This window comes from Fukomys damarensis, unplaced genomic scaffold, assembly GCF_012274545.1.
Source record: "Fukomys damarensis isolate Sample0158 unplaced genomic scaffold, DMR_v1.0_HiC HiC_scaffold_12, whole genome shotgun sequence".
NCBI classification, from domain to species: Eukaryota; Metazoa; Chordata; class Mammalia; order Rodentia; family Bathyergidae; genus Fukomys; species Fukomys damarensis.
The window spans coordinates 39,318,254-39,341,715 of record NW_022900924.1 but is presented as its reverse complement, the minus strand read 5'-3'; the positions used below and the strand labels follow the sequence as shown (position 1 = coordinate 39,341,715).

The 23,462-nt window shown below is 37.8% G+C and overlaps 1 protein-coding gene across 5 annotated transcripts in view; it reads left to right on the top strand.

Moving 5' to 3' along the window:
* Zmat3 (zinc finger matrin-type 3) overlaps nucleotides 1-21,824 on the top strand; it is a 67,492-nt gene extending 45,668 nt beyond the window's left edge. For 4 of the 5 annotated variants that reach the window (XM_010632435.3, XM_010632438.3, XM_010632437.3 and 1 more), the window contains exons 3-6: nucleotides 8,173-8,292; nucleotides 10,987-11,153; nucleotides 11,268-11,368; nucleotides 13,837-21,824. In XM_010632435.3, the coding sequence (XP_010630737.1) occupies nucleotides 8,173-8,292; nucleotides 10,987-11,153; nucleotides 11,268-11,368; nucleotides 13,837-14,048 (600 nt within the window). In that variant the 3' untranslated portion in view covers nucleotides 14,049-21,824. The remainder of the gene's footprint in view (nucleotides 1-8,172; nucleotides 8,293-10,986; nucleotides 11,154-11,267; nucleotides 11,369-13,836) is intronic. The other variant, XM_010632439.3, reaches the window with a different exon arrangement.
* The last annotated feature ends 1,638 nt before the right edge of the window (nucleotides 21,825-23,462 follow it).

Sequence of the window (23,462 nt, the reverse complement as noted above, 5' to 3'; positions counted from 1 at the left end):
TGAAGGATCTCTTGATTTCTTGTTCTTTTTCACAGCATTTGTTTTTGTAAAATTTTAAGAATATGAACTCAGGGGCTTTGAAGTCAGGCTAGTATTCAACTTGTAGCCTTAACATCTACTAGATATATGATGTTAAGAATGTTTCTTGTTTCTGCCTCATGAAGATGATAATTTGATGATGGCGATGCTAACAGTACCTGAACGTTTGTATCATTAAGATATTTAAAATGGCCCCCTTTCCCCATAATAGCATTGTGAGTGGCCCCGGGTACATTGGGGCATAGTGTCATGGACTCTATAAGCAAACTGTCCCCAGCTGTGCCACATACTTGTGTCTTTGGACACATTTAATTTTATTTTAGTTTAAATTACTATAGACTCACAAAATAGTCCCCAAGATAGTACAGAGTCCAAAAAATCCTGCATGCCCTCATCCAAGAGTCTCCAAACATTGATATTTTATATAACTACAGTACAGTTATCAAAACCAGGAAATTACCACAGTTGCACCAATATCATCTAATCTCTAAACTCATTGTATCTCATCAGTTGTGTATTAATAACCTTTTTTCTGGCTTCAGAATCCAGAATGAAATTTTACTTGTTTTCATGTCTCCTTTTAATTTGGACAGGTCCTTGGTTTTTCTTTGTTTTTTATTACCTTACATTTTTGAAGAGCTTTTCTTCTAGGATATCCCAACTTTGAAGCTGTTTGATTGCATCCTGGTTATGGTTTTTTGTTTTTGGCAAGAATACCATTGAAATGATACCCTATCCTTCCCAGTGCATCAAACGAAAAGATTTGACAATGTTGCATTCATTGCTAATGCTACTAAGTGTGCTCACTTGAGGAAGCGGGTGCCTGCAGGATCTGCTTTGTAAAATTACTGCTCTTTTTGTGTTAAGTATGTGAAGAGACACTTTGAGACTTTGTGAGTATCTTATTTCTCATCTTATTTTCTTCATGACGATTCTTGCCTGAAATAATTATGACAGCAATATTTGACAAACAGCAACTGTTCTGTTTTAATTTTTTTTCATGTGTTATTGTTTTTTTGAGACTGTGTAGTTGAGGAACTCACTATGTAGCCCAGGCTGGTCTCGAACTCACAGTGATCCTCCTGCCTCAGCCTCCTGAGTGCTGGGATTATAAGCATGTCCCACCATGCCCGGCTCTTTTAATTTTTTTAATGTATATTTTTGGTACTGGGCTTCGAACTCAGGACCTTGTGCTTGCCAGGCAGGTGCAGAGCCACTGCACTACATCCTGGCCTGCAACTTTTCTATTTTAATCTTTCCTCCTATATTTTATTACTTGGAATTTTACTTCAAGGAAGAACTTTCCCCCTTTCCCCATTTATTTACTCAGTCATTTATTTATGTCACTATGGATCAGTGGGCTCTTATTTTATTCTAGGAATGTAAGTCTCCTACTGTCATTTATTTGATGGTAATGGGCCCAATATTTTGTCGAGTCCCTTCAGGCTGGTGCTTCTATGCTTTTGACATGTTTACGTAATTTTTTGCATACTTCCTTACTGTCTAGGAATAGAAAAAATATTTGAGGCTCTTCTTGTTCTTTCCCTTTGCTGGCCATCTCTTGGAGTCATGAATGGTACTGGAGAAGGAATGCTGTTTAGCAACCCAAATCTAGGGCTAAGTGTTCCCTTTGGTTCTGGGATGTCACTCTTTCTATGTTATAACAGAGGACAGAGCTAGTAAATATATTTCTGCACACACACATCTCCGTCTGTGTTATTATTAAAAACTGAGTTCTGACTCATGCCTCCAATTTCAGGAGTTCATTTTAGCCTTCAGTCTTTTATGTTAATTATTTTCTTAGATAGTGAGAAATCTGACCTTTCATTCATCACAAAATTTGCATGTATAGGCATGCACTGAACACCCCTAGCATAGTTTGGGAATGGATAATTCATACCCTGTGAAAGACAAATGTACTAGCCAGAGGATAATATGGTGTACTTTTTTTTTGTCTGTGGCATTACAATGTATAGACAGAATCTTGCTTCATAGTTACTAGTTTAAATAGGTGGGACCTTCCAGGGCTTTTCTTTGTCGTTACTATTTTTCTTTGGTGTTTAGTAAGTATCATGTGGGAAGTTGCTGTCAGACAATGTGAACAGTATTTTAGGAACATTTTTCTCCTGCTATGTGGTTATGTTGCTTAATTTTTATGTAGTCATGTTTGTCTCTGTTTGTAACCATACTGTATTTTCTCTCTAAAGGCTTTTTCTTTTTCTTTTTTTGAATCTCCGACTTTTTCTAAAATAAGCCCCAGATTTGATTGTCTTGGGTTAATATTTCTAGATATCTGACACAATAATTTTTTTTCAGTATGAAGATTTAAATCATTCATTTTTAAAAAATTTGTCTTGCTGTAAATATTAGTTCTGTTTGATTATTTTGTTTTTCTTTTTCAGAGATACCAGTTATACATAAAATGGGGTTAGTGATTGTACCTTCCTAATAGAGAGTTCCTGATTATTAAATGAGATAATATTTGTGAAGTGCTGAGAATACTGCCTGGCATATGATAAGTGCTCAAAAAACCTTTGTTGACATTATCACTAGTCTGTTATAGATGCGGTATCTGCTTTAGTACTAAATGGGGATGCTGCTTTGGAAACAAAATACTTATACTGTCTGCACCTGACCCATCTGGTAGAACTGTGTACCTCATCTGCTGGGTTTTTTGTTTGTTTGTTTATTTTTGGTACCAGGGATTGAACTTGGGTCCTTGCGCTTGCAAGGCAGGCCACCGAACTGCTGAGCTAAATCCCCGGCTCATCTGCTATTTGATGGATGGTGCTGTTGTTTCATGACCTTCGCTTTTGCACCATCTGTTCTACTCTTAAGGACTTCTTCCTGTTATCATGCAAACACCTCAGTAAAGCTCGTCTTCAGAAAATCTCCCAGTGATCTCATTTCCGTCTGTCGTGCTGTACCTTATATCTCTGCTCTCTGTTGTGGAACTGTTCCATGTACCAGCCTGTAGTGTTGTTTCAGTTTTCATAGCTCCCATTCCCTTCTTACACCAGGTGGGAACCTGATCTTTTATCTCTTACTCTTCTGCTGTTTTGACCTCCGTCTTTTCAGATCAGGCATCACTTTGTCCTGACGTAACTCTGGTTATGATATTAGGATTATTATTGTTATAATTATTTTTGTTTTAAAATGTTATGAAATCTCTCAGACATAAAAAAGGCACAAATAGTAGAACGCTTGTGTTTGCCAACTAGCTTAAAGTGTAAACATTGTTAAAGTCCCCACACATCTCTTCCTAATTGTATCCCCTCCTGTGTGCCTACATGTAGCCATTATACTCAATGGGAATTACTGTTCCCATATATATTTTTTCACCTTTGCTACAAAAGAGTTTTGACTCGATAATATGTAGTGTTGCTGTTTGCATTTTAAACTGGGTATTACAATTATTTTTACAAATCATCTTCTGTAACTTATTATTCAGCATTTTGTTTAGAATCATTCTTGTTGCCTTATATTGTCCTTGTGTACTTCTTTTCACTACTATGTAGTGTTCCTTTGCACAAATAGGTTACAATTTAGCCACTGTGCTGTACAAGGACAGTTAAATTGTTTCCACTTTTCTGCTGTTACAAATAATCCTTTTAGAAGCATTTTTACATATGTCTTCTCATGTGAGTTTCTGTCTGGTAATACCTACAAGTGGGGTTTTGGGGCTATCATATATCTAACTTGATTAATTTCTTTTGAAACATCCTGTTTTAGGCTTTCGTGACACTTCTCTTGACTGATTTTCATCATTCTTCATAGGCCAGACATTCTGTTTCTTTTCTTTTTCTTTTTTTTTTGCATCCTCCTCCTTTACCACACTATATTATATCTCAGGATGTGGTCCTTTGCTCTTCATCTCCATGTTGAGCAGGTGATTTATTTAATTTTATGGTTTTAAGTATTATCTACACAATGTTAACTTCTCTGATTCTATCCCTAGCTAGACCTCACTCCTGAACTACAAGCTATGCTCTCTCTGGACATCAGAAAGAGATCTCAGACCTCACATGGTCAAATGGATGTCTTGTCATCCAGCTCTTTACCTTTTTCTCTACATTGCACAGCTGAAGGCTTCTCATTCTTCAGCTTTTAGCTCATGTGTCACTCCGTAGAAAAGCTGTATCTTTCTGTCCATGCCTCCCTGCCCATTTTTTATGATATCATTCTGTTTTATTTTCTGCAGAGTGGCTTTCAGTCACATTATCTTTTATATATTTTGTTTTTACCCTCTGGAAACATTTCTTGAAGGGAGGGACTTTGCCTTTCTTCACCATTTTGTATCCCTTTCTTAGAATAGTGACCAGCACATAGGAAGGAGACAGTAATTATTTAAATTTATTATCTTCCTCCAAATCTGTAGATTCAGGTTCCCACCTAGTTTTAAGATGATTCTTCAAAATCCTATAGCCTTGATTTCCTTAGTGCAAATCCATGTGCTACACTGTCTCTCAGATTCATCCAGAGGTCCTTTGGTTGGCCTTATTCTCAACATATTAACCCAAACTATCTTCTTTCCAATGCTATGTTGTCTTAATGCATTTTCTATAGCTATCACAAAATACTGGAGGCTGGATAATTTACAAAGAAAAGAGGTTTATGTGACTCATAATTCCGGAGGAAGGGATTCTAGCACATGTTATAGTCATATAGTTACAGTTCTGTGATTCTAGTAGATGTACAACTTCTTGCAAGGGTCTTGTGCTGTGTCATAGCCTTTATAGGAAGTGGAAAAGGGGAGCTAGTACATGTAGATGAGCACACTTGTGAGAGCCTGGGGGTTGTTGCCAGGATTGCTTTACAGACACCCACTGAGAAGGAAATTGAATAAATCTCTTCATGAGGGAAGAGCCTTCATGACTTCAACCACTTCGCAAAGGCCCCACCGTCTCTCTGTACTGTTATGTTGACAATTAAATCTCAACATGAGTTTTTTGTTTGTTTGTTTGTGTTTTGAGACAGGGTCTCACTAGGTAGTTGAGACTGACCTGGAACTCACTATGTACCCAGGCTGGTCTCGAACTCACAGCGATCCTCCTGCCTCAGCCTCCGAGTGCTGGGATTACAGGTGTGTGCCACCATGCCCAGCCTCAACATGAGTTTTTTGTTTGTTTGTTTGTGTTTTGAGACAGGGTCTCACTAGGTAGTTGAGACTGACCTGGAACTCACTATGTACCCAGGCTGGTCTCGAACTCACAGCGATCCTCCTGCCTCAGCCTCCGAGTGCTGGGATTACAGGTGTGTGCCACCATGCCCAGCCTCAACATGAGTTTTGATAGGGAGAGATCTTGTTGAAAGCATAGCATTCTTCTCTTTAAAAAAAAAATTTTTTTTTTTTTTTTTGGCACAGGGCATCCAACTCGGGTCCTTGTGCCAGTGAGGCAGGAAGTGGAATCACTGGGCTAAATCCCAGGCCCTAATTTTTTTTTAAATAACTAGCCTTCCCATTTACTCATGGATCTGCTTCCCTCTGTCCTTCATTCCGGTTTGTCATTACTTCTCTTTGCCTTCTTCACAGTCCTCGTGTCTTTGTCCTTACTCTGGCCACCATCTCACTGTGAACCCTCACTTTGTCTAAGGCTATTTCAGAAGCTCTTGTCTTTCTCTGCTCTGTCTTTTTGGTTTCACGGCCTTAGCTATCTTCTGCATGCTAATAACTCCTTCCCTGCGTGATCTCCCCCCTAAGCTCCACTTTGGCTCTAGGCTTCCGTGGTGATGCATCACCTGGTTTTCGTTTTATTTGATAGACCTAGCACCCTCACTGTCATGGTTTGGACCTCTGTTCTCTACCACACCGCTGTAGTGTCCTGCAGTAAGATGTGTTGTAGAAAGTCCTTGGCGTTTTTTCTTCGTCTTCCCGATTTCTGACTGTGATCTATTCTAATGTGTACCCCATGGTGATGCTCTTTAACAAATACAGTGCAGCCCTTTCCCTGCGTGCCTTACAGTGTCTCGGGCTCCTTGAAAGGTCAAGTTCTGGATCATCGGCAAAACCACATCTGAGCTCCTAGTTTTCTTAAGATCCCGAAGATCATCTCTCCTTGAGGCTGGGCCTTTGTCCATGCTAGTTCTTAATTCACAGTTTCTTCCTCCTTCACGCCTACCTCCCTGGAGAACTTTTGCTCATCTAAAAGGTGATTCACTATCCCCTTTTCTGGGAAGTCCTCTGATACAGTGGGACAGAAATAAGAAATTCCTTCTCTCTATTGTCTTAGTGTGTGTGTTTTTAAAAATTATCTGTACTATAGTACTGGAATCTTTTATTCAACTAATGTTTATTCCATTGCTTGCTATCTGTTCGTATTCTGGGCATAGCAGAAAGAAGAATAAACAAGACAAAATTCTTATTTGTTTTTTGGTACTGGGGGTTGAACTCAGGTCCTTGCTCTTGCAAGGCAGGCGGTGGAACCGCTGAGCTAAATCCCCGGCCCTCAAAGTTCTTATTTTTAATGAGTATGTATTTTAGAGAGGAGGAAAGAGGAAAAATAAATAAATCAACCATGTTATTGTAGGTAGTGGTAGGTGGCAGTAAGATTAAATAAAACCAGATGGAGAAAGTGTGTGTGTGTGTGTGTGTGTGATTGTTATGACACTTGAGTGAGATGCGCTGTTAGAGCTCAGACTTTAAAGATATTAATCAGCCATGCAGAGATCTGAAAGAGGTGCCTTCTAAGCTGAAGGAACAGCAAGCACAGTTACAAAGAGGACCCAGAATGAGCTTGGGATGCTTATGGTGCAGATAACGGTATCAAGGCAGCAGCAAATGACCAGGGGAATGGGTCCCTGTACCATGTAACACCAGAGAGGTAGACAGGGCCAGAGTATGTAGGGCCTCAAAGGTAAGATCTGTCCATTTTAAGTTAGTAGTGAGAAGCTACTGGAAGATTTTAAGTGAGGGAATGAAACGATCTTATTTGTTTCTGTCATTCTGGTTTATAACAGGGAAAAGTGCAGCGGGGTAGAGACTAGGAATTGTCACCTACCGCAAGGGAAGAGTGTCGGTAGCGTGGATTACTGTGGTGTATTTACTGCTCATGAGAGAAGTGGGATGACTTAGTGTATATTTTGAGACTTACTGCTAGTTTAGATATGCTAGCTTAGGCCGAGATGGGTCCAAGAAGGTTTGACTCTGTAGACTCACTGTGGCCATGGCAAGAGCAGTTAGGGCATTCAGAGTAAGCACAAGAGAGAACTTACCTTGTTACTTTAATTATTTTTGTTTCAGTCTCCTTTAGACTGTGTGCCAGTCTTCAGTTTATTTTTTGATGTTAGCATAAAATAGATGGTAAATAAATGCTTGTTTGCAGGTTTGAATTTACAATGTAGTTTTACCAACATTCTGTTTTACCCTTATTTAGAACACCTTTGGACCACTGATGCTAATTAATACTAGTTTGTATTAATTTAAGGGATATAATCCCGTGAATAATAAAACACGATGAAAAAGGTGAGCCCATTTTCTCAGAGGTTCACAGTGCATCCTGAAGCCGTAGGAGTAAAAAGGGCCGCACCTTGGATTCAGAAGGTCTTGTCTTTCTGAAAAGGTCACAGACAACCCCCGCCACTCCACTGCAGTTTTTTATCTGACATCTATGGGGTACTTCAACAAATTTCTCAGACAGTATTTTTGTAAGTAGCAAATGAGCAGCAAGTGCTTTGTAATGTAAAAAGATACTTTGAAAGGGCTATTAAAAATAATCGGAGTATTCATTTCATCACTCAGTTCCAAAGGTGATTAGATCACTGTCATGAAATTCATATTTAAGCAGTGGCATATGAATGGCCACAAACCGGAGGAAGAGATAGACCACGGGAGAAGGGGGTGGTTTTTCAGAAATGTATAGGAAATTAATTTTCTTTGGCTTTGTTCTCTTATTCTTCACAGATAAATTTAATCATTCCAGTAGAGCAATTAAATAATAGATTTGTATTCTTCAAGATCTGGTAATCACACCTAGCTCGTGGTCTGTCTTCCCCAGTGTAATGTATATAGAGGAATAACATTAGTTAGGATTGCTTGTGGGCTTTTTCTTCATTTTTTAAAAACACGAATATATTGATGAACTCAGGCTGCCAAAATTTCCTCATGGTGATTATTCATTGTATTTTTACATCTAGGGTAAAAATCATGGTAAGAAACTCCGAAACTACTATGCAGCAAATAGCTGTCCTCCTCCTGCCAGAATGAACACTGCCGTGGAGCCTGCAGCTGCTCCTGTCATTTCAGTCCCTGCACAGGTGAGACACGTGTCAGGGAGAAGCAGTGTTAGGAAGCTGTCTTATGCACAGTCATGAAATTTATCATTCATATGTCCTTCGGGGTATAGCTGTACAAATACTCCTGAGAGGTCTTACTTGGTACTTCTAACTTCTTGAACTGTGTGCTGATTTATTGCATGTCAAAATCTTTGAACTTTGATATTTATGAAACAAATATTATAACATGAGTCTTTCTTTAAACAGTTCTCAAAATTCTGGGGTAAATATCCCTGAATGAAAAGAGAGTTACAAATTTTTTATTGCCATTAGTTCTCCTGATATTGTATCTTCCATTTACAGGATGTTTCTTGAGCGTGCCCTTTACTTATCTCTGTAGAAAGAGCTAGGATAAATGCTGTGAAGACATTGTAATTGTGAGATATACTTGAGAAACCAGTTCCTTTTGCTCTTTGGAAGACAGAGCAAGTGGTTCAGGCAAGATATTCCTGTGTTTGTAGTAGCCTCTGAAACATGGACTGTACTCCTTAACCTATCTTTGAAATGTTACTGCACACAGAACAGCATAGTGGTCATAAATAATAATTATTGAGGGGGCCAGGGACTTAGCTTAGTAGTTCCACCTGCCTTGCAAGTGTAGGGTCATGAGTTCAAGCCTTGGTCCAAAAAAAAAGAATAATTATTGAGTATATTTTCCAGGTGTTTTTGGTGCATTGTTTCCTTCAGGACTGGAACTAAGGTGAGATAAAGGATGCCTTGATTGGGTGCAGAGTTTAAGGAATAATGAAAAAACAAACAAACAAACAAACAAAAAACTCATACTCAAATCCAGGGCTACAGATTCAGCTCAGTGGCTTCTTACCTGCCTGGCACATTCAAGGTCCTGAATTTGATTCCTGGTAAGGGAAAAAAAGATAAGTCCATTAATGAAATATCTTAAAAATTCAAAATTAATTAAAAAATATTGAACAAGTCATCAAAAACTTGAAGATAGGATAAATATTACTGATTTTCTTCTTGCTTTAGGTAGCAGGATGAGCTGGCATATTAGTGGTGCTGATCTTTCTTCATTTATCTTTTGCAATAGGTTTCACTCTTCAAAATACTCCATTAAAATATTTATTTTGAGCCAGGCGTGGTGGCTCATGCCTGTAATCCCAGCACTTGGGAAGCTGAGGCAGGAGGATCGCTGTGAGTTAGAGACCAGCCTGGGCTACGTAGTGGGTTCCAGGTCAGTCTCAACTACATAGTGAGACCCTGTCTCAAACAAAACAAAACAAATTTATTTTGAATACTTAAGTTTTTTGGTGTTTGCTTAAATTCTGTGCATGAAGTAAGTGTCTCATTCCAGACTTGGGCCCTGACTTTATTTAATGCTTGCAACAACTTAAAGGAAGGTATCAGGCTTATTATTCAAAGTGTGGTCCATGGGCAGCAGCATGAGCCTCATTGGAGTTTGGTTATTAGAAGCTCAGGAAAGCTAAGTAACTTTCTTTAGCACTACATATTTTGTAAAGTGGTGGAACAGAATTTCTTAGGATCTTCCTAACCACCGTGGTATAATTTTACTTTTCTGAGGGTCAGTGTGTTAGTGCTTAATATGTGGATGGCAATTCCAGCTGTTACTCCTTCTCATAGATTAGTGGGGAAAATGAAATATATTAAAGGCCGGGGATTTAGCTCAGTGGTGTTGCCATCTGCCTTGCAAGTGCAAGGTCCTGAGTTTGATCCCTGGTACAAAAAAAAGAAAGAAAATGAGATATATTAAAATGGATCAGAGGACAAAAAAACACATGGAGGTCTTGAGCGGAGTAGTTTTCACATTGCTGTTTCCTAAAGGCTGCTCTAGAATTGGACGGCTGGTTCCTGTAAGGCATGGTTTGTGCCTGGATTCACCCTTCTGGGAAAACAGCCTGTGCTGACTCAAACAGCAAGGCCCTTGTGATTTTTGAAGGTAGCTATCCTATGTCTAGAGAGTCTTCTTGTCCAGGTCAAACAATTCTGTTTTCTTCAACTATTCCTGAAATGATACGACTTCCAGGATGTTGTCACATACATTATTCTCCCCTAGCCAAAATCTACTTTGTAACTTTTTGTTAACCTAACTGAATTGATGCCTACTCTGTCTTCCAGGCATGGTTTGATTTTCCTTTAACATGTTATTCCCTGATCTTTAACACATTGTCTGGGTCTGCTAGTTATTTTTTTCCTGATTATATTACATCTGTACCTAGTTTGTAGCCTCTGTGAGGGCAGGGGCTTTAAAACATATCCGACTATATTCCTCTGGCCTAGACAGCAAGCCCAATAAATAGTTGGCACTTAGGAAATGCTTATTGGTGGTTTCTGAGCAGACTTTACTCATTCTGAAAGTGAGATTTTAGGCCTTACCTATTTATTTCTCAAAATCTTCTATGCTGGAGTTTTTCAACTCCTCTTTAAATTTTCTTCAGTGGAGATAGCAATAAGCTATTTGTACTTTGGCACATTGATATAGGTGATTATAATGTAAAGGCATAATTAAGTGTCTCCCAGCCTTTTGTTTTTCTCCCGGATTTATTTATTTCTTTTCTTTATAAAGCAGAGTGCTTGTGGTCTGGCTATATCCTTTGGCTGCTTTCAGCTTTTAGAAGGACTTTGAGGAGGAGGAAGGGATAAGCTCCATATTTTTAAAACCTCGCTTCTTCTTCTTCTTGTGTCTTTCTTTGATGTCAGATGGGCTCCTTTAAGCCAGGAGGCAGAGTGATCCTGGCCACAGAGAACGACTACTGTAAGCTCTGTGACGCATCCTTCAGTTCCCCGGCTGTGGCTCAGGCTCACTATCAAGGGAAGAATCATGCCAAGAGGCTGCGGCTGGCCGAAGCTCAGAGTAACTCGTTCTTGTAGGTATTGCCGTTTTCCCCGAGACCAGTGTTACATGAGACAGGCTGTCTTTAAAGAAAGAGTTGAAAGGGTCCTTGTTTACAAGTCTCACTCTTAAAATTTCTTTTCTCCAGGGACTCATCAGAGGTGGGTCAACGGCGGGCCCGGAAAGAAGGGAATGAGTTTAAGATGATGCCAAATAGGAGAAATATGTACACAGTACAGAATAATTCAGGTATCCTGTTATTTTCCACATACTTTGGAAGCTTGCGCATATATTCTGTGAATGGTGTCTTATTTTTATTTCCTTTAATAGTAATAGTCCTGAGAAGTCAGATTAGTCATTGTTTTGCTGGTCTCGTGGCTTTCCATGCTGGTGTTTATTTCTGGCCTTATTTATTTCCTGCTTAGTGTATTATGCATTTCTCTTGGGTTTAAACTGTTATCTATGTTTCAAGGTCTCTTACTGTAGTTCTTTTATGTTTCTTTTGATGTCTGTCAGGTGGAAAATGTAAAATGCCTAATGAAAATGGGTTGATACTTTAAACTTGCACTGTGTCCAGTTCACATTTCTTGGGGAAAATAAAAATGTATACAGCAGTGGTTTTAAACCAGAGTAGTGAGTCAGTTTTCTGAGGTGTTTTTATAAAATAGGCGTACCTAAACCATTATGTAGGTATTTTCAATCAGTAAATTTGGAGTAGGACCCAGACCTACGTAAGCTTTGAAAATACTTCCTTGGTGGTTCTGATATATACATTTAATTCAGAACCCCTTGTTTAGAGGAATTGTTTTTTCCTATCTGTAGTAGAGAGTACCCTTCCCCACCTCAGCCTCTGAGAGTACGCATGACAGCAGAGCGTGTTTATGTGACCTGTAAGACAAACAAAACAAAGTTAAGGAAAAGCGAGAGATGGCTAGAAGAAAATGACATATAGGAAACATAATGTAGTAAATGACATACAGGAAATATAATGCAGTATGATTAGTAAAAGTCTTAACAGATAAGTAATTATAATAAATATGTTATTAAAGTATCATTAAAAAAAACCAAGATTAGGATGGGGATTTAGCTCAGTGGTTCCACCGACTGCCTCACAAGCACAAGGACCCGAGTTTGATCCCTGGTACCAAAAAAAAAAAAAAAAAAAAAAAAAAAAAAGAAATCTGGTTGAAGTGAAGGAAGCCAGAATGCCTGTATTAATGCTACGTAAGATAAATTTTAGGATACATGTAGTATAGATTGTTTTCTAGTTAGAGTGCAATTAAATGAGATGTCAATCATAAAAATGTAAAAACAATAAAATTTCCATGTGTTTGGAAATTTTTAAAACATTTCTAAATGACTCATAGTTCAAAGAAGAATCATACTTCTTTGAACTTATTTAAGAAATTTAAAAATTTCTTACAACCAAACAGTAATGAAACTATCTTACCAATAATTGTAAGATGCAGTGAAAATTGTGTTTTGAAAAAAAATTTATTATACTAGAAAAGAAAGATAGAAAGTTAATGAAACAATGGCCCAGGTAAGTCAGTAATATAAAAAGAAGAAAATAAAATTATCAGTAATTTCTATGTCATTTCAGTCTTTTCGTATGTGTTACTCCTTTACGATAGAAATAGGAAGCTGATAGTGGTGGCACACCCTGTAAATCTCAGTACTCAGGAGACGGAAGCAGGAGAATCACAAGTTCAGGGCTAGCTTGGTCAGCAAAAAAGAAAGATTATATGTGTGCTATTCTCCATTGATTTAATAGTGTATCATATTTTAGTGCAATTAGAAGTTTGTTTGTTTGGTTTTTTGGAGACAGAATCTCACTATGTAGTTGAGACTGACCTGGAACTCACTACATAGCCCAGGCTGGTCTCGAACTCACAGCGATCCTCCTGCCTCAGCCTCCTGAGTGCTGGGATTACAGGTGTGCACCACCATGCCCTGCCTAGAATTTTTTTTATAACGTTATATTTATTGTCTTCATAAGTGTTTTTCCTTTTTGTTCTTTCCTTTTCTTTTTCTTTTAGTGATAGAACCAGGGTCTTGCACATCCTAGGCAAGTGGTCGCCACTAGCTCCTTCTACCACCCCACTCCATAGTTTTCCATTGCATTCATGACTGTACTTTTTAAAATCATATTTTTAGGTTTCTCATTCCACCAAAATTTTGCTTTTATAAACACTGTTAAAGTGAATGCCTTTCTGGTAGCTGTCTGTGCAAACACTTAATCTTTTCTTAGGATAATTTATAGAAGTAGAGCTTTTAGATAAAAGGGTTAGTATAATTATAAGAATTGTAATGCTTGGAAATTAAAGCATTTTAAAAATTGTGTCCACTTTTTAGAAAGGTGGCCCTTTATGTGTGGCTTTGTTTGTTTGTTTTGTATCAGGGATCGAACTCAGGACCTTGCACTTGCAAGGCAGGTGGCAGCACCACTGAACTAAGTCCCCAGCCCCAGAAATGTAACCATTTAGAGTTTGGGTTTGGCTTTACAATAACCTTTCTGACAATAGTTTGGCAATCATTTTATCTTTGTAGATTGAACCTATCCAAACTTATAATTCAAAAACATCCATTAACTTTAACTTCACTTAAAGCTAAGAATCTGTGAGTTACATCATTTGCTTTAGAATTTCAGATGACAGTGAGAATTGGTCCAAGGATCCTTCACTAAGTAAAGAATGTTCTTCTGTCTCTTGCTTTAGCAGGTCCTTACTTCAACCCTCGCTCTCGGCAGAGAATTCCACGTGATCTAGCCATGTGTGTCACCCCGAGCGGCCAGTTCTACTGCTCAATGTGTAATGTTGGGGCTGGTGAAGAGGTGGAATTCCGGCAGCATTTAGAGAGCAAGCAACACAAAAGCAAGGTGTCTGAACAGCGGTACAGGAATGAGATGGAGAACCTGGGTTATGTATAGTGGTTGTCATATTCAGCTAGATCAGCTTGTCCTGCCTGTTTGCCTTCTGTCTACTTGCCCTGCTTTGTGGTCCTTTTGAGATGAGTCCATTCCTCTGCTTGATGTTAATCTGTGTACCCTGCAGTGGTACCACGAGATGTCAAAACTCGGGGGCGGGGGGAGGGAGGCGTGCTTCTTAGGTCCTAACACTTTTTCAGGTCAACTGTGTTGAGCTCTGTATAGCATGTGACCTACCTACCCCATCACAAAAAACATTTTATCTTGACCAAGTTCTGGTTGACTTAGAGATACAACTATTTGAAAGTTTCATCTTGTTTCGCAATTTTAGTTTTATGTTTTGCTAGATAAAAGAATAGTGTTGAGTTCTTCAAATCACAATAAAAGCTAAGATTTGTTTCTCAAGGGTTCACTGGAATCATCACCTCAACACACTGTCGGTAGGGTCTGTCATCACAGTCTGTGTTAAGGTCTCTCCAGGACATTGTTCCCTGTATCATGCAATGCGAGTTTTCTTGGATTCAGACCCGTTTAGTGCGCTTGTGCTCTTCCAGACCACTAAACTTCATTTCCACTTGTGGATTTCACACATTTAATTGCCACCTCCTCTCCCCCACCCTCGCAGTTGAATCATCTTGTCTGAGAGGCTTATTTTCATGCCCTAGCTGTGCTGTGGGTTTTCCAAGCCATGGATTTGGATACATGAGTTTAAGATGGGCATAGTTTTAAAAAGAATATTTTCATCTGATTTAGGAAACATAAAGATGTGTTTGCTGTTTTAATGTAGAGTTTTGTCTTCATTGATCATAGTGTAACATACAATTTATGATAGTCTTAACCATAACTTAGGATCTCTTGATATTTTCTTTTTGCAGAATTTTTTAGATAAACCAGTCCCTACACTTTATTGTTCTGTGTTCTGTGAGTTTGTTAGCTGTCCTGAAAAAAAACCTTTAAGACCAGTACCTGCTTCATAGATAGAGAAGAATTTTTAAAACAGCTAGTCAAGTTTTAATATCACCATTTCCAGTAGAAAATTGTTTTTGCTTTTAAAATAAGCCACAGTGCATGTCTAGATTACCAATGGAATATTATGCGAAGTTTTATTAACTCTTGTTTGTATCTATTCACTATATTTTACATGGAGAAGATTGGTGCTCATTCATGCTTCTTTTGAAAGACCAGGTTCACCAGGAAGGTCATAGTGAGCAGTATCTTTGTATATTGGCAAATGGTGATGTGATTGTTTACGTTACTAATTAAAACTCTTGGTAACCTTGAGAATGGGATAGCCAAACAGATAGGTATAATCGTCATTCTGTTTTGGTAATATTTTGAAGCAATTTTGAATAGTCTATACCTATAATTAAAAATCAGTTTCTGTTAAGGTGGTGGTTTATCAAAAATTCGAATTATGTGGTAATTTTTTTCCCCCAGAAACAAAAGAATGAAACCATTTTCTGTTTAAATTTTATCTGAACCTATAACTCTTATTATAATAGCCCCTTTTTGTAGTAGTTGAGTATAAAGTATAGTTAATTAGTTTAGGGCAATTTAAGACTTGTCTTACAGGCCAGTAGGTTGCTCATTTTGCTGCTAAATGTGATTTTTGGTAGATATTAGTACAGTGCTGGTTTTATGATATTTAAAAATCTCATTTCCTCTCTGTACGTGTGTGCATACATATTATACATGCCCTTCTCCCTAAAATTTCATGTGATTCCCTGGAGAGAATTTCACTGAATCCTTATTCCAGATAACATTAAAGATTGTGGGTTTATTTTGTAAAAGCTGTTTTCATCTACTTTCAGTTTTTCCTTTGGAAATGGAATTAAAGGATGTGTTTCCCTGCCCTCTCCACTTAATAATTTCAATGTATGTGTACAAAAAGCAGTGGACTTAAGGGCTTGATGTTTTTTCAGGCCTTGTGTATTCAGGTTTCCAGTTTCCCAGTGCCCTTAATGGATGTTATGAATGCATAAACGCATTTTCTTTTAAAGAAAGAAGTTAGATTTATAGTGTTATTTCTTACTTGCTATATTCCTTTGCACTAAAAAAAGAACTATGTGTTTGTTTTATATGACACTTTAGTACCATATTGCCTACAGTGATTCAATTTCTTAATTTCAAAATTCTAGTTGATAAATACCTTCCATGATCATTTATAGAGCTTTCATGCACATCTGGAAAACATCAGGAATCTCTATGGTAGTAAGTTGTGTTTTGGGCTAGTTACATTGCAGTTTTCTCTTGTTCCATAGGCGAGACAAAGGGTGACAGAAGTTGCCATTGCTGCATGGAACATTTTCTTGCATTGGCACTTGGTGTAGACAGTTTCTTCCCTCTAGGCAGGCTGCTGTTACCTCTGAATTAGTGATATGTGTTCTCTTTTGGTTTCATTGTGTGATGTCCAGTCCTGCTCTGTAACATGCTTTAGGAACTGCACCCTGTGTTCATCAGAAATTAGGTATCTTTTATATGCCCTAAACAACGATGGACAGAGGCCTAAACAAAGAAAAACCTGCAGTTAAAAAAAAAGTAGATTTCAGTAATCATCTGTAAGAATGTATAACATCCAAGTCTCCTTTCTCTGTGAATATCTTTGTGTACATTGCCATTAAAATGTTAATATTAGGGCCGGGGATTTAGCTCAGTGGTTCTGCCGCCTGCCTTGCAAGTGCAAAGGTCCTGAGTTCGATCTCAGGTACAAAAAAAATCAATATTAGAAGATAATTATAAGCACTTTTAAGATATTAAGAGTGAAAGGTTATGAAGGAAAATTTCCACGTTTCAATTAAGATTGGATTGCATATGCCTTTAAAGTATTTTTGTTTTTTTAAAAGTTTAGTCATAAAATGGACTGTGTCCTGTAATCCTTTGACTTCACATTGACTAGAAAATACTTAGTCTTGTCTTGCATATCATGTCCTGCAACTTGTAAATACATGCATGTTGTTTATTATGTTTATCTGCTTGTCTTATTGCACTGAATTCTGTAAGGTGAATACTTTTTTTATCATTCATTTTGAAAAAGTCCTCCGTCACACTCTCACTCTCTTCCATTCTGATGAATTTCTAAACTTAGAACAGCATAGGATTTTGAAACCCTGAGTGTGAATGTGGAGAGTCAGAGCTGAGATCGCCATGTCCCTCTCCCTGGATAGGCCAATGGGAGGCACGAGGTCTTCCATCTCACTTTACAAAGCTGTTCTGCAGAACCATACACTTGTTTATGGCTACTGAGCTACAAACTGAACCAAAAGGAAAGGAGAAATGTATATACATATATATGCGTATACGCGCACCTGGATATGTATATATGTGCATAGCTGGTTAAATCTTCCTCTGCAGATGGATTCTGAGGATTAGCAGCAGGATTTACGATTTCCTCGTGCCTTTGTTGTGTGGCACTGTGAACAGTGACAGTTTGAGGATTATCCATTGACTTATGTGAAATGAGTCCTGTTTGAGTCAGGGGAGACGTGTGAAGGGCAGTGTGACTCAGTGTTCTCTGCAGAGGCCTAAAGATGGTAGATTAGGAACCTACCTTTCTTAGGTAATGTCAGAACTTAGGCTGGAAGTACTCACTTAAGAACTTGGTGAGGCTTGTGCTAAGACAATAGACAATAATACTAATTTCTTTAGAAATAAGTGGAGAAGCAATTTGTTAGGTTAGGCAAAAGTTTCGAACAGGTGTTTAAAAAATTCCACCTTACCACCCATGTTTTTCTTACCAGACAAGTCACTGTGTTCAGGTGTTCCGTGTATAATAAAAAAGTGTGTCATTGCTGTTTTTGTGTTCTTGGTGGGGGAACTCCTACCACTGTGAGCTGTTACTGTCAGTGTAGCCGATGGACAAATAGCTGTGTAAATAGCTTCTCATAAGATTTCTACTGATAGGTATTAAATGTTTTCTTCCCCTTTGAATGGGGGGATCATTTGTAAACTCCCTTTCTGGGTAGCTACCAAAAAAAGTACTGGCTTACGGTCCTGTGTGACCCTTGTCTGTCAAGCCCAGAATATGAGTGCCTTTAGCAAGTATTAGCATTTCACAGAGAAGGGATGACAGAATTACTGCTGTTAATCATGGTTCATAGAACGGGAGCTTGGAATAGCAAAGATCTACGTGAATTCTGTTCTACATTTTTTTTTCTTAACACAGTCTCAATTTGATATTAAACACAACCTAATCCGTCAGGAGACATATACCCTGAACATAAATCCAGGTGTCTGAGGCTGGCAGCGCTCACCTTGGTGTGCTGCCTCTGTATTTAGTGAATGGTAGTGAGGTGTGTTGGGGGAGCTTGACACTGATGCTTCGGTAAATTCTTTATTCCAGTGTCTTTTTCCAACTTGTCTTTTTCTTAGAGAGGAGAGAATGACATATTTGCCAGTATGCAAATTTGCCTGGCTGGCATGATTATTAATTAATTATTAATTGTGCTAATTCATCTTTGCTTTACAAATCAAGTTGGAGGCCTTTATAACAACATTTTCCCTAACTTCATTTAATTAAAAGTTCTGGATTGCTTGAGTGGCTAGAATCTTTAAAACACACTGCTGAAATGATTTTGCTACAGAAATACTAACATCTTCTCACGAAAAAATTTAAACATTTGTCAAAGTAGAAAACACTTTACGACATACCCCACCACTAGAGTCCACCATTAATGTTTTACCGCTCTTACATTTCCACATATCTACCTGTCCCTCGCTCGGTTGGTCTATCAGCCCATCAGTCTCTTGGTCCGACAAAGCACTTCCCCTAGGTGCATTAACCAGGGTTTAATATTGATTTAACTCTTAATATCTTTGTGAAAGCAGTGTGTGAAGTTGGTACCCTGCGCCAATTAACATACTTCTTTTTTCTCCCATGGATTTAAGTCTTCCAGTTTCTGTTTTCATGTGTACTTAGAGTGAAGGAAGACACCTCCTTTTTCTAACTGAAATTTTCTAGAGTTGGTTATTTGAAATGCTTAATTGTCATCAATGTTGAAGTTTCACGATAAAGAGGTATTTTTTCTCCTTACCCGTCTTCTGCCGGTGGTATTTTGCTAAACTATGCAGCTTCTTCAGAAAACTGTAAATGATAGATTGGGGTTTATGAAATCAGCTTATACCTCACTTCACCAATTGCTGCTTTTCCTCTTGTTGTCACTGCTGTCAGCTGCTCTACCAGAAGGTAGAGGGGAGGAAAGGGTCAAACCCATGTATAATGAGCTGTTTCAAACAACTTGAGAACGGTTTAAATAGTTTAGAAAGTTGAAACTATTAGTTTAAGGGAGTTTGATTTGGATTGCCTGAGTATTGTAATTACCCATGCTTCCTCTAGCTGTAATTAGCAAAATTTAAAATGATTGTACTGTACAATGAGTTGTTGAAATTGTGAGCCTTAGTAACTATATTTAGCTTTACTCCAATAATGTTTAGAATTTTTTGGATATATGCCTTTATTTTATGTTCCTTTTTTGTGGATAAATCTGCAGAATTTAACCTACTTACTTGAGTTCGTGAAGATGCAATGGGTAAAATCAAATCAGAAATGAAATTTGAATGTTCCTGATTTATATTCTTGTGCTTGTTGGATATAGTTCTTGGTTTCTGAAATAACCGAATACTTCCTTTGGACCCTTAAAAGGAAGATAAGTATTTTTACTAATTAGATTTTTATTTTTAGACATTTCACGGTATTCTCGTGGCCATAGTACTTAAGTAAGCCCGTTGCAATTGCTGAAATCTCACTGCACTGTTAAATACCAACTAATAATGCAAGGTTTATCAGATTTTTTTTTTTTTACCTTTAAATGGCCTTCATGATTCTCTCATAATTCTATGTAAGTGCTGAAGTGACCCCCTCACTAGTGAAAATAAATGTTCTACATCACTGGTTATATGTGTATTCTCTACATATTTTTTTTTTTTAGGGAAAAGTAACTCCATGTTTCAGAATGAGCGATATTATCTTAGGAAAAGGATATATAGTTTATTTCTATGCTGCATATCTGGCATTTTTAGGAACAAAACTCTCTTGGGAGTGGCTGTTGTTTTGCCTTCTGTCAGTACCTGAGTACCTTCCTGTAGTTTTGTAAATCATGGTGTTATTTTGTAAAAATGTCATGTTGATTCTGCATTGTTTGGTTTTCACTCTGAGGTACCTCTGTTAACTGTGGTGATTGGGGTTGGGTGGGTGTATTTGCTTGGCAATGCCTTACCAGAGTATGTTGGGCTCTACTTTAAAGCAGTGCATGTGTCTTCTAGGACAAAACATGTCCTCTCTCAGATGTGTGCTCTAGATCCAGAAGTAAAACTGATTTTGCTTTCCCTGTAAAGGTTACATTTTAATGCAGTTACTGTCTTAAGAATAAAATCATGGGAAACCAAGGGAGACTCTAAGGACCCTTCATGAATGGCATGGCAGCTTTTAAAACTGCTTTTGCTACTTCACAAGACCTATACCTTTGTTAAAAGATATAGCTAAAAAAATGCCAGCCCAAACTGTATGAAATTGAGGTTGTTTCATAAAATTTTCTTTAAATGTTACACAGGGGTTTTAGATCTTTGTATGCTATTGGAGCAATGTGCCAGGAACTGTTTGGAAATCCGTTTTTGTTCTGGGACTGCAGAAATGACAAATGTGTCATGGGATTAAAACCAATCAACTGTGAATTGTCAAATTGACATTGCTCTTTTGGTTTTCTTTTCTTCAGCGTATTGAATATAGAAATCTGAAAGTTAGTTAAAATTTACACTGCTTATGTTGATGGCTCATTTTGGCTGTGTATTCTCACTTATGTACTGATTTCTGATAAAAGCTTGATGTTATTATAACAGGCATTTTGTGTTCAGTTTAATAAAACAGTTTCTGAGTCTTGTCTGAAAATGGTTTGGCTTGAGTTGGAGATCAAGGAAGATGGTGAATCGTCAGCACCGAGGTGTTATTTCCATGCTGATTGTTGAGGAAGGTGGGGTCCCCATTTCTCAGTCTGCACTGCCTCTGCCATGCACTTCCTCAACTGTACAGAGCTGGGAAACTGGAGCTTGCAGTGGGATTGACTTTGCTGCCCACGTTTTCCCCTCCCCATCGCTGGAGTTGGCTGGGGATTGCAGTGTACTCTCAGTTTCAGTGATTGGTTTTAGTACTTACCTTCCCTTTAAATTTGAGAAAGGCCGGCCTTTGCAAGACCACAGCCACTGCTCTGGAAACAAACACATATTAAAAATCATATACTCATTAATCTTTTAGATGTTTCATATATAAAATACTCCTACAGATACAATAGATTTATATATGCAATGTATTATTGAGATGTGGTCCTTTAAGCACTTTGGTTTATACGCAGTGTGCTTTTGAATTTCAATGCTCATTTTAGAAAGTAGATTATAGGCTGTAAGAAGACTGCTATGCTTTGTTTAATCGGGATGCAAGACACATACACTGAGTGTCGTGGGAAAAATTCTTTGTCTGAACAAAAATGTTTCTCAATGAAGTGAATAGCACATTGAATTTTTGTGTTGTAAAATATTCAAAGCATGAGCACATTTATTAAGTCATCCCCAAGAGATTTTTAGCTTAAAAGGAAGCTGTAATAATGGGTATAAAAAGTCTTAAACCACTAGAGATTTTCAGCCTCCCTTCAGGTATTTCTGAGGCTTATTGCCTGGGAGTCTATTCAGGATCAAGCACTGGGTGTTATCCTTTAAAACTGCTTCTATGTAAAAGGCTTCAGCGAACTTTTCCAGGACTTATAAATTGATATGAGATTGTGAAGAGATCAGAAATACATTTTTTTTTTTGTGATGAGTTTTAAGACTTTTACCATTTGAGTTAAGGCCCAATCCACCAAGTATTCTTATTTGCGAGATATTCATAAGCTGTTGAAAAGTGGGAAATTATGTAAAAGATGAAGATACTGTATTATATAGTGAACTATGAATGCTGTTTAATAAAGATGTGACTATGAGCTTTTACCAAAACCAAAGTAAAACAACCCCAATACCTTTTGTTACACACGTACACAGATACACACTATACAAGTGGGTTGTATATAAGAGAGTCTAGAAATACATTTAAAATGATCAAGTAACACTAATGAAACATGTCCAAAGGAACAGATGTTAAATCTGCCACTGGAAGAAATGTGGCAGTTATACTCACACTTGGCATTTTGGGTAAGTCTTTTAAGTGTGTGCTTAGGGTTTCAAGTGTGTTTTGGCTGGCAGCTGGCCTTCCAGACGGAAGCAAGATGTCTGTCATTTTAACTTCAATTTTTTAATCTTTGCTCATGCCAGAGGCACTTCTTAAACCCTGTTTTCTAGACAATTTACTTGGTTATGGAATCAGACCAAAGGTATCTAGTGCCACCTTGTGGCACCTCCAAAATTTGCAGCTAGCAGCTTGTCTAATAATTTTTTTTTCCTCATTGAGTTTATTGGTACATTTCAGGTATACAGTACAGTTACATTCATCATTGGGATCTTGTACCTTTACATGACAGATCTTGGTTCTTATTTTTCCCCATACCTAATAATTTTTAAACAGCATCTTTGGTCAAAAAAATCTTGTGGAGGATGTGAATTTCTTTTGTTAAATAAAACAAAACTCAATTTTATCTGTAAATAAGCAAAGAAATATATTTAAGAGATACTGGGTACTGTATTTTTTATGGCTTTAAGCTGCTAAAAGAAATGGTGAACTGAGAATCAGGATACATATGTGTATGTACAGATATATATGCATATATAAATACACTTTCTGTGATGCTTTAAAATTATTTTTCTTTTGAAAATCTCATATTTATACATTTTTGTCTGCATGTAGACAATTAAAAAAACCATGGAATTTAAATTAAGGTTGATGATGGCCAGGGATTTAGCTCAGTGGTGCTGCCGCATGCCTCACAAGCGCAGGGTCCCAAGTTTGATCCCTGATTACCCCCACCAAAATTAAGGTTAACGAAAACCCCAAACAAAAAGTAAAGAACTATAAACATCTTGACTCAAAAAAGACTGGTGGAAATTAAAAGCAAAATTATGTACAGGAGCAAATGAGACAAAACACAGGAATTATGCTGACAATAAGAAAGCTAAGCTATAAAGTATTTCATTTTTCCAAATATATTTAGGGGGAGAATATAATATTTCCTGCTTCAGTAGGTTAGCTATGCAGAAGGGGTATCTTTTAAGACTTTTGTTGTTTTTCAAACTGAAAAAAAAAGCATGCTGGACAACATCTCAGTTCTGTCCGTAGCATGTTGGTTCATCTCTCTGAACTGTGGTTCCCCGGAATTCGGGTGTTAGGTAGGAACTCCAGTAATTATTTCCACTCTTGTCTCGGTACTATGGATAACCGAGCGGACTGATCCCTTCCCTAGAAACGAAGTCACTTTTGAATAGTCGTCTTGAACTCACCCCTGCGCC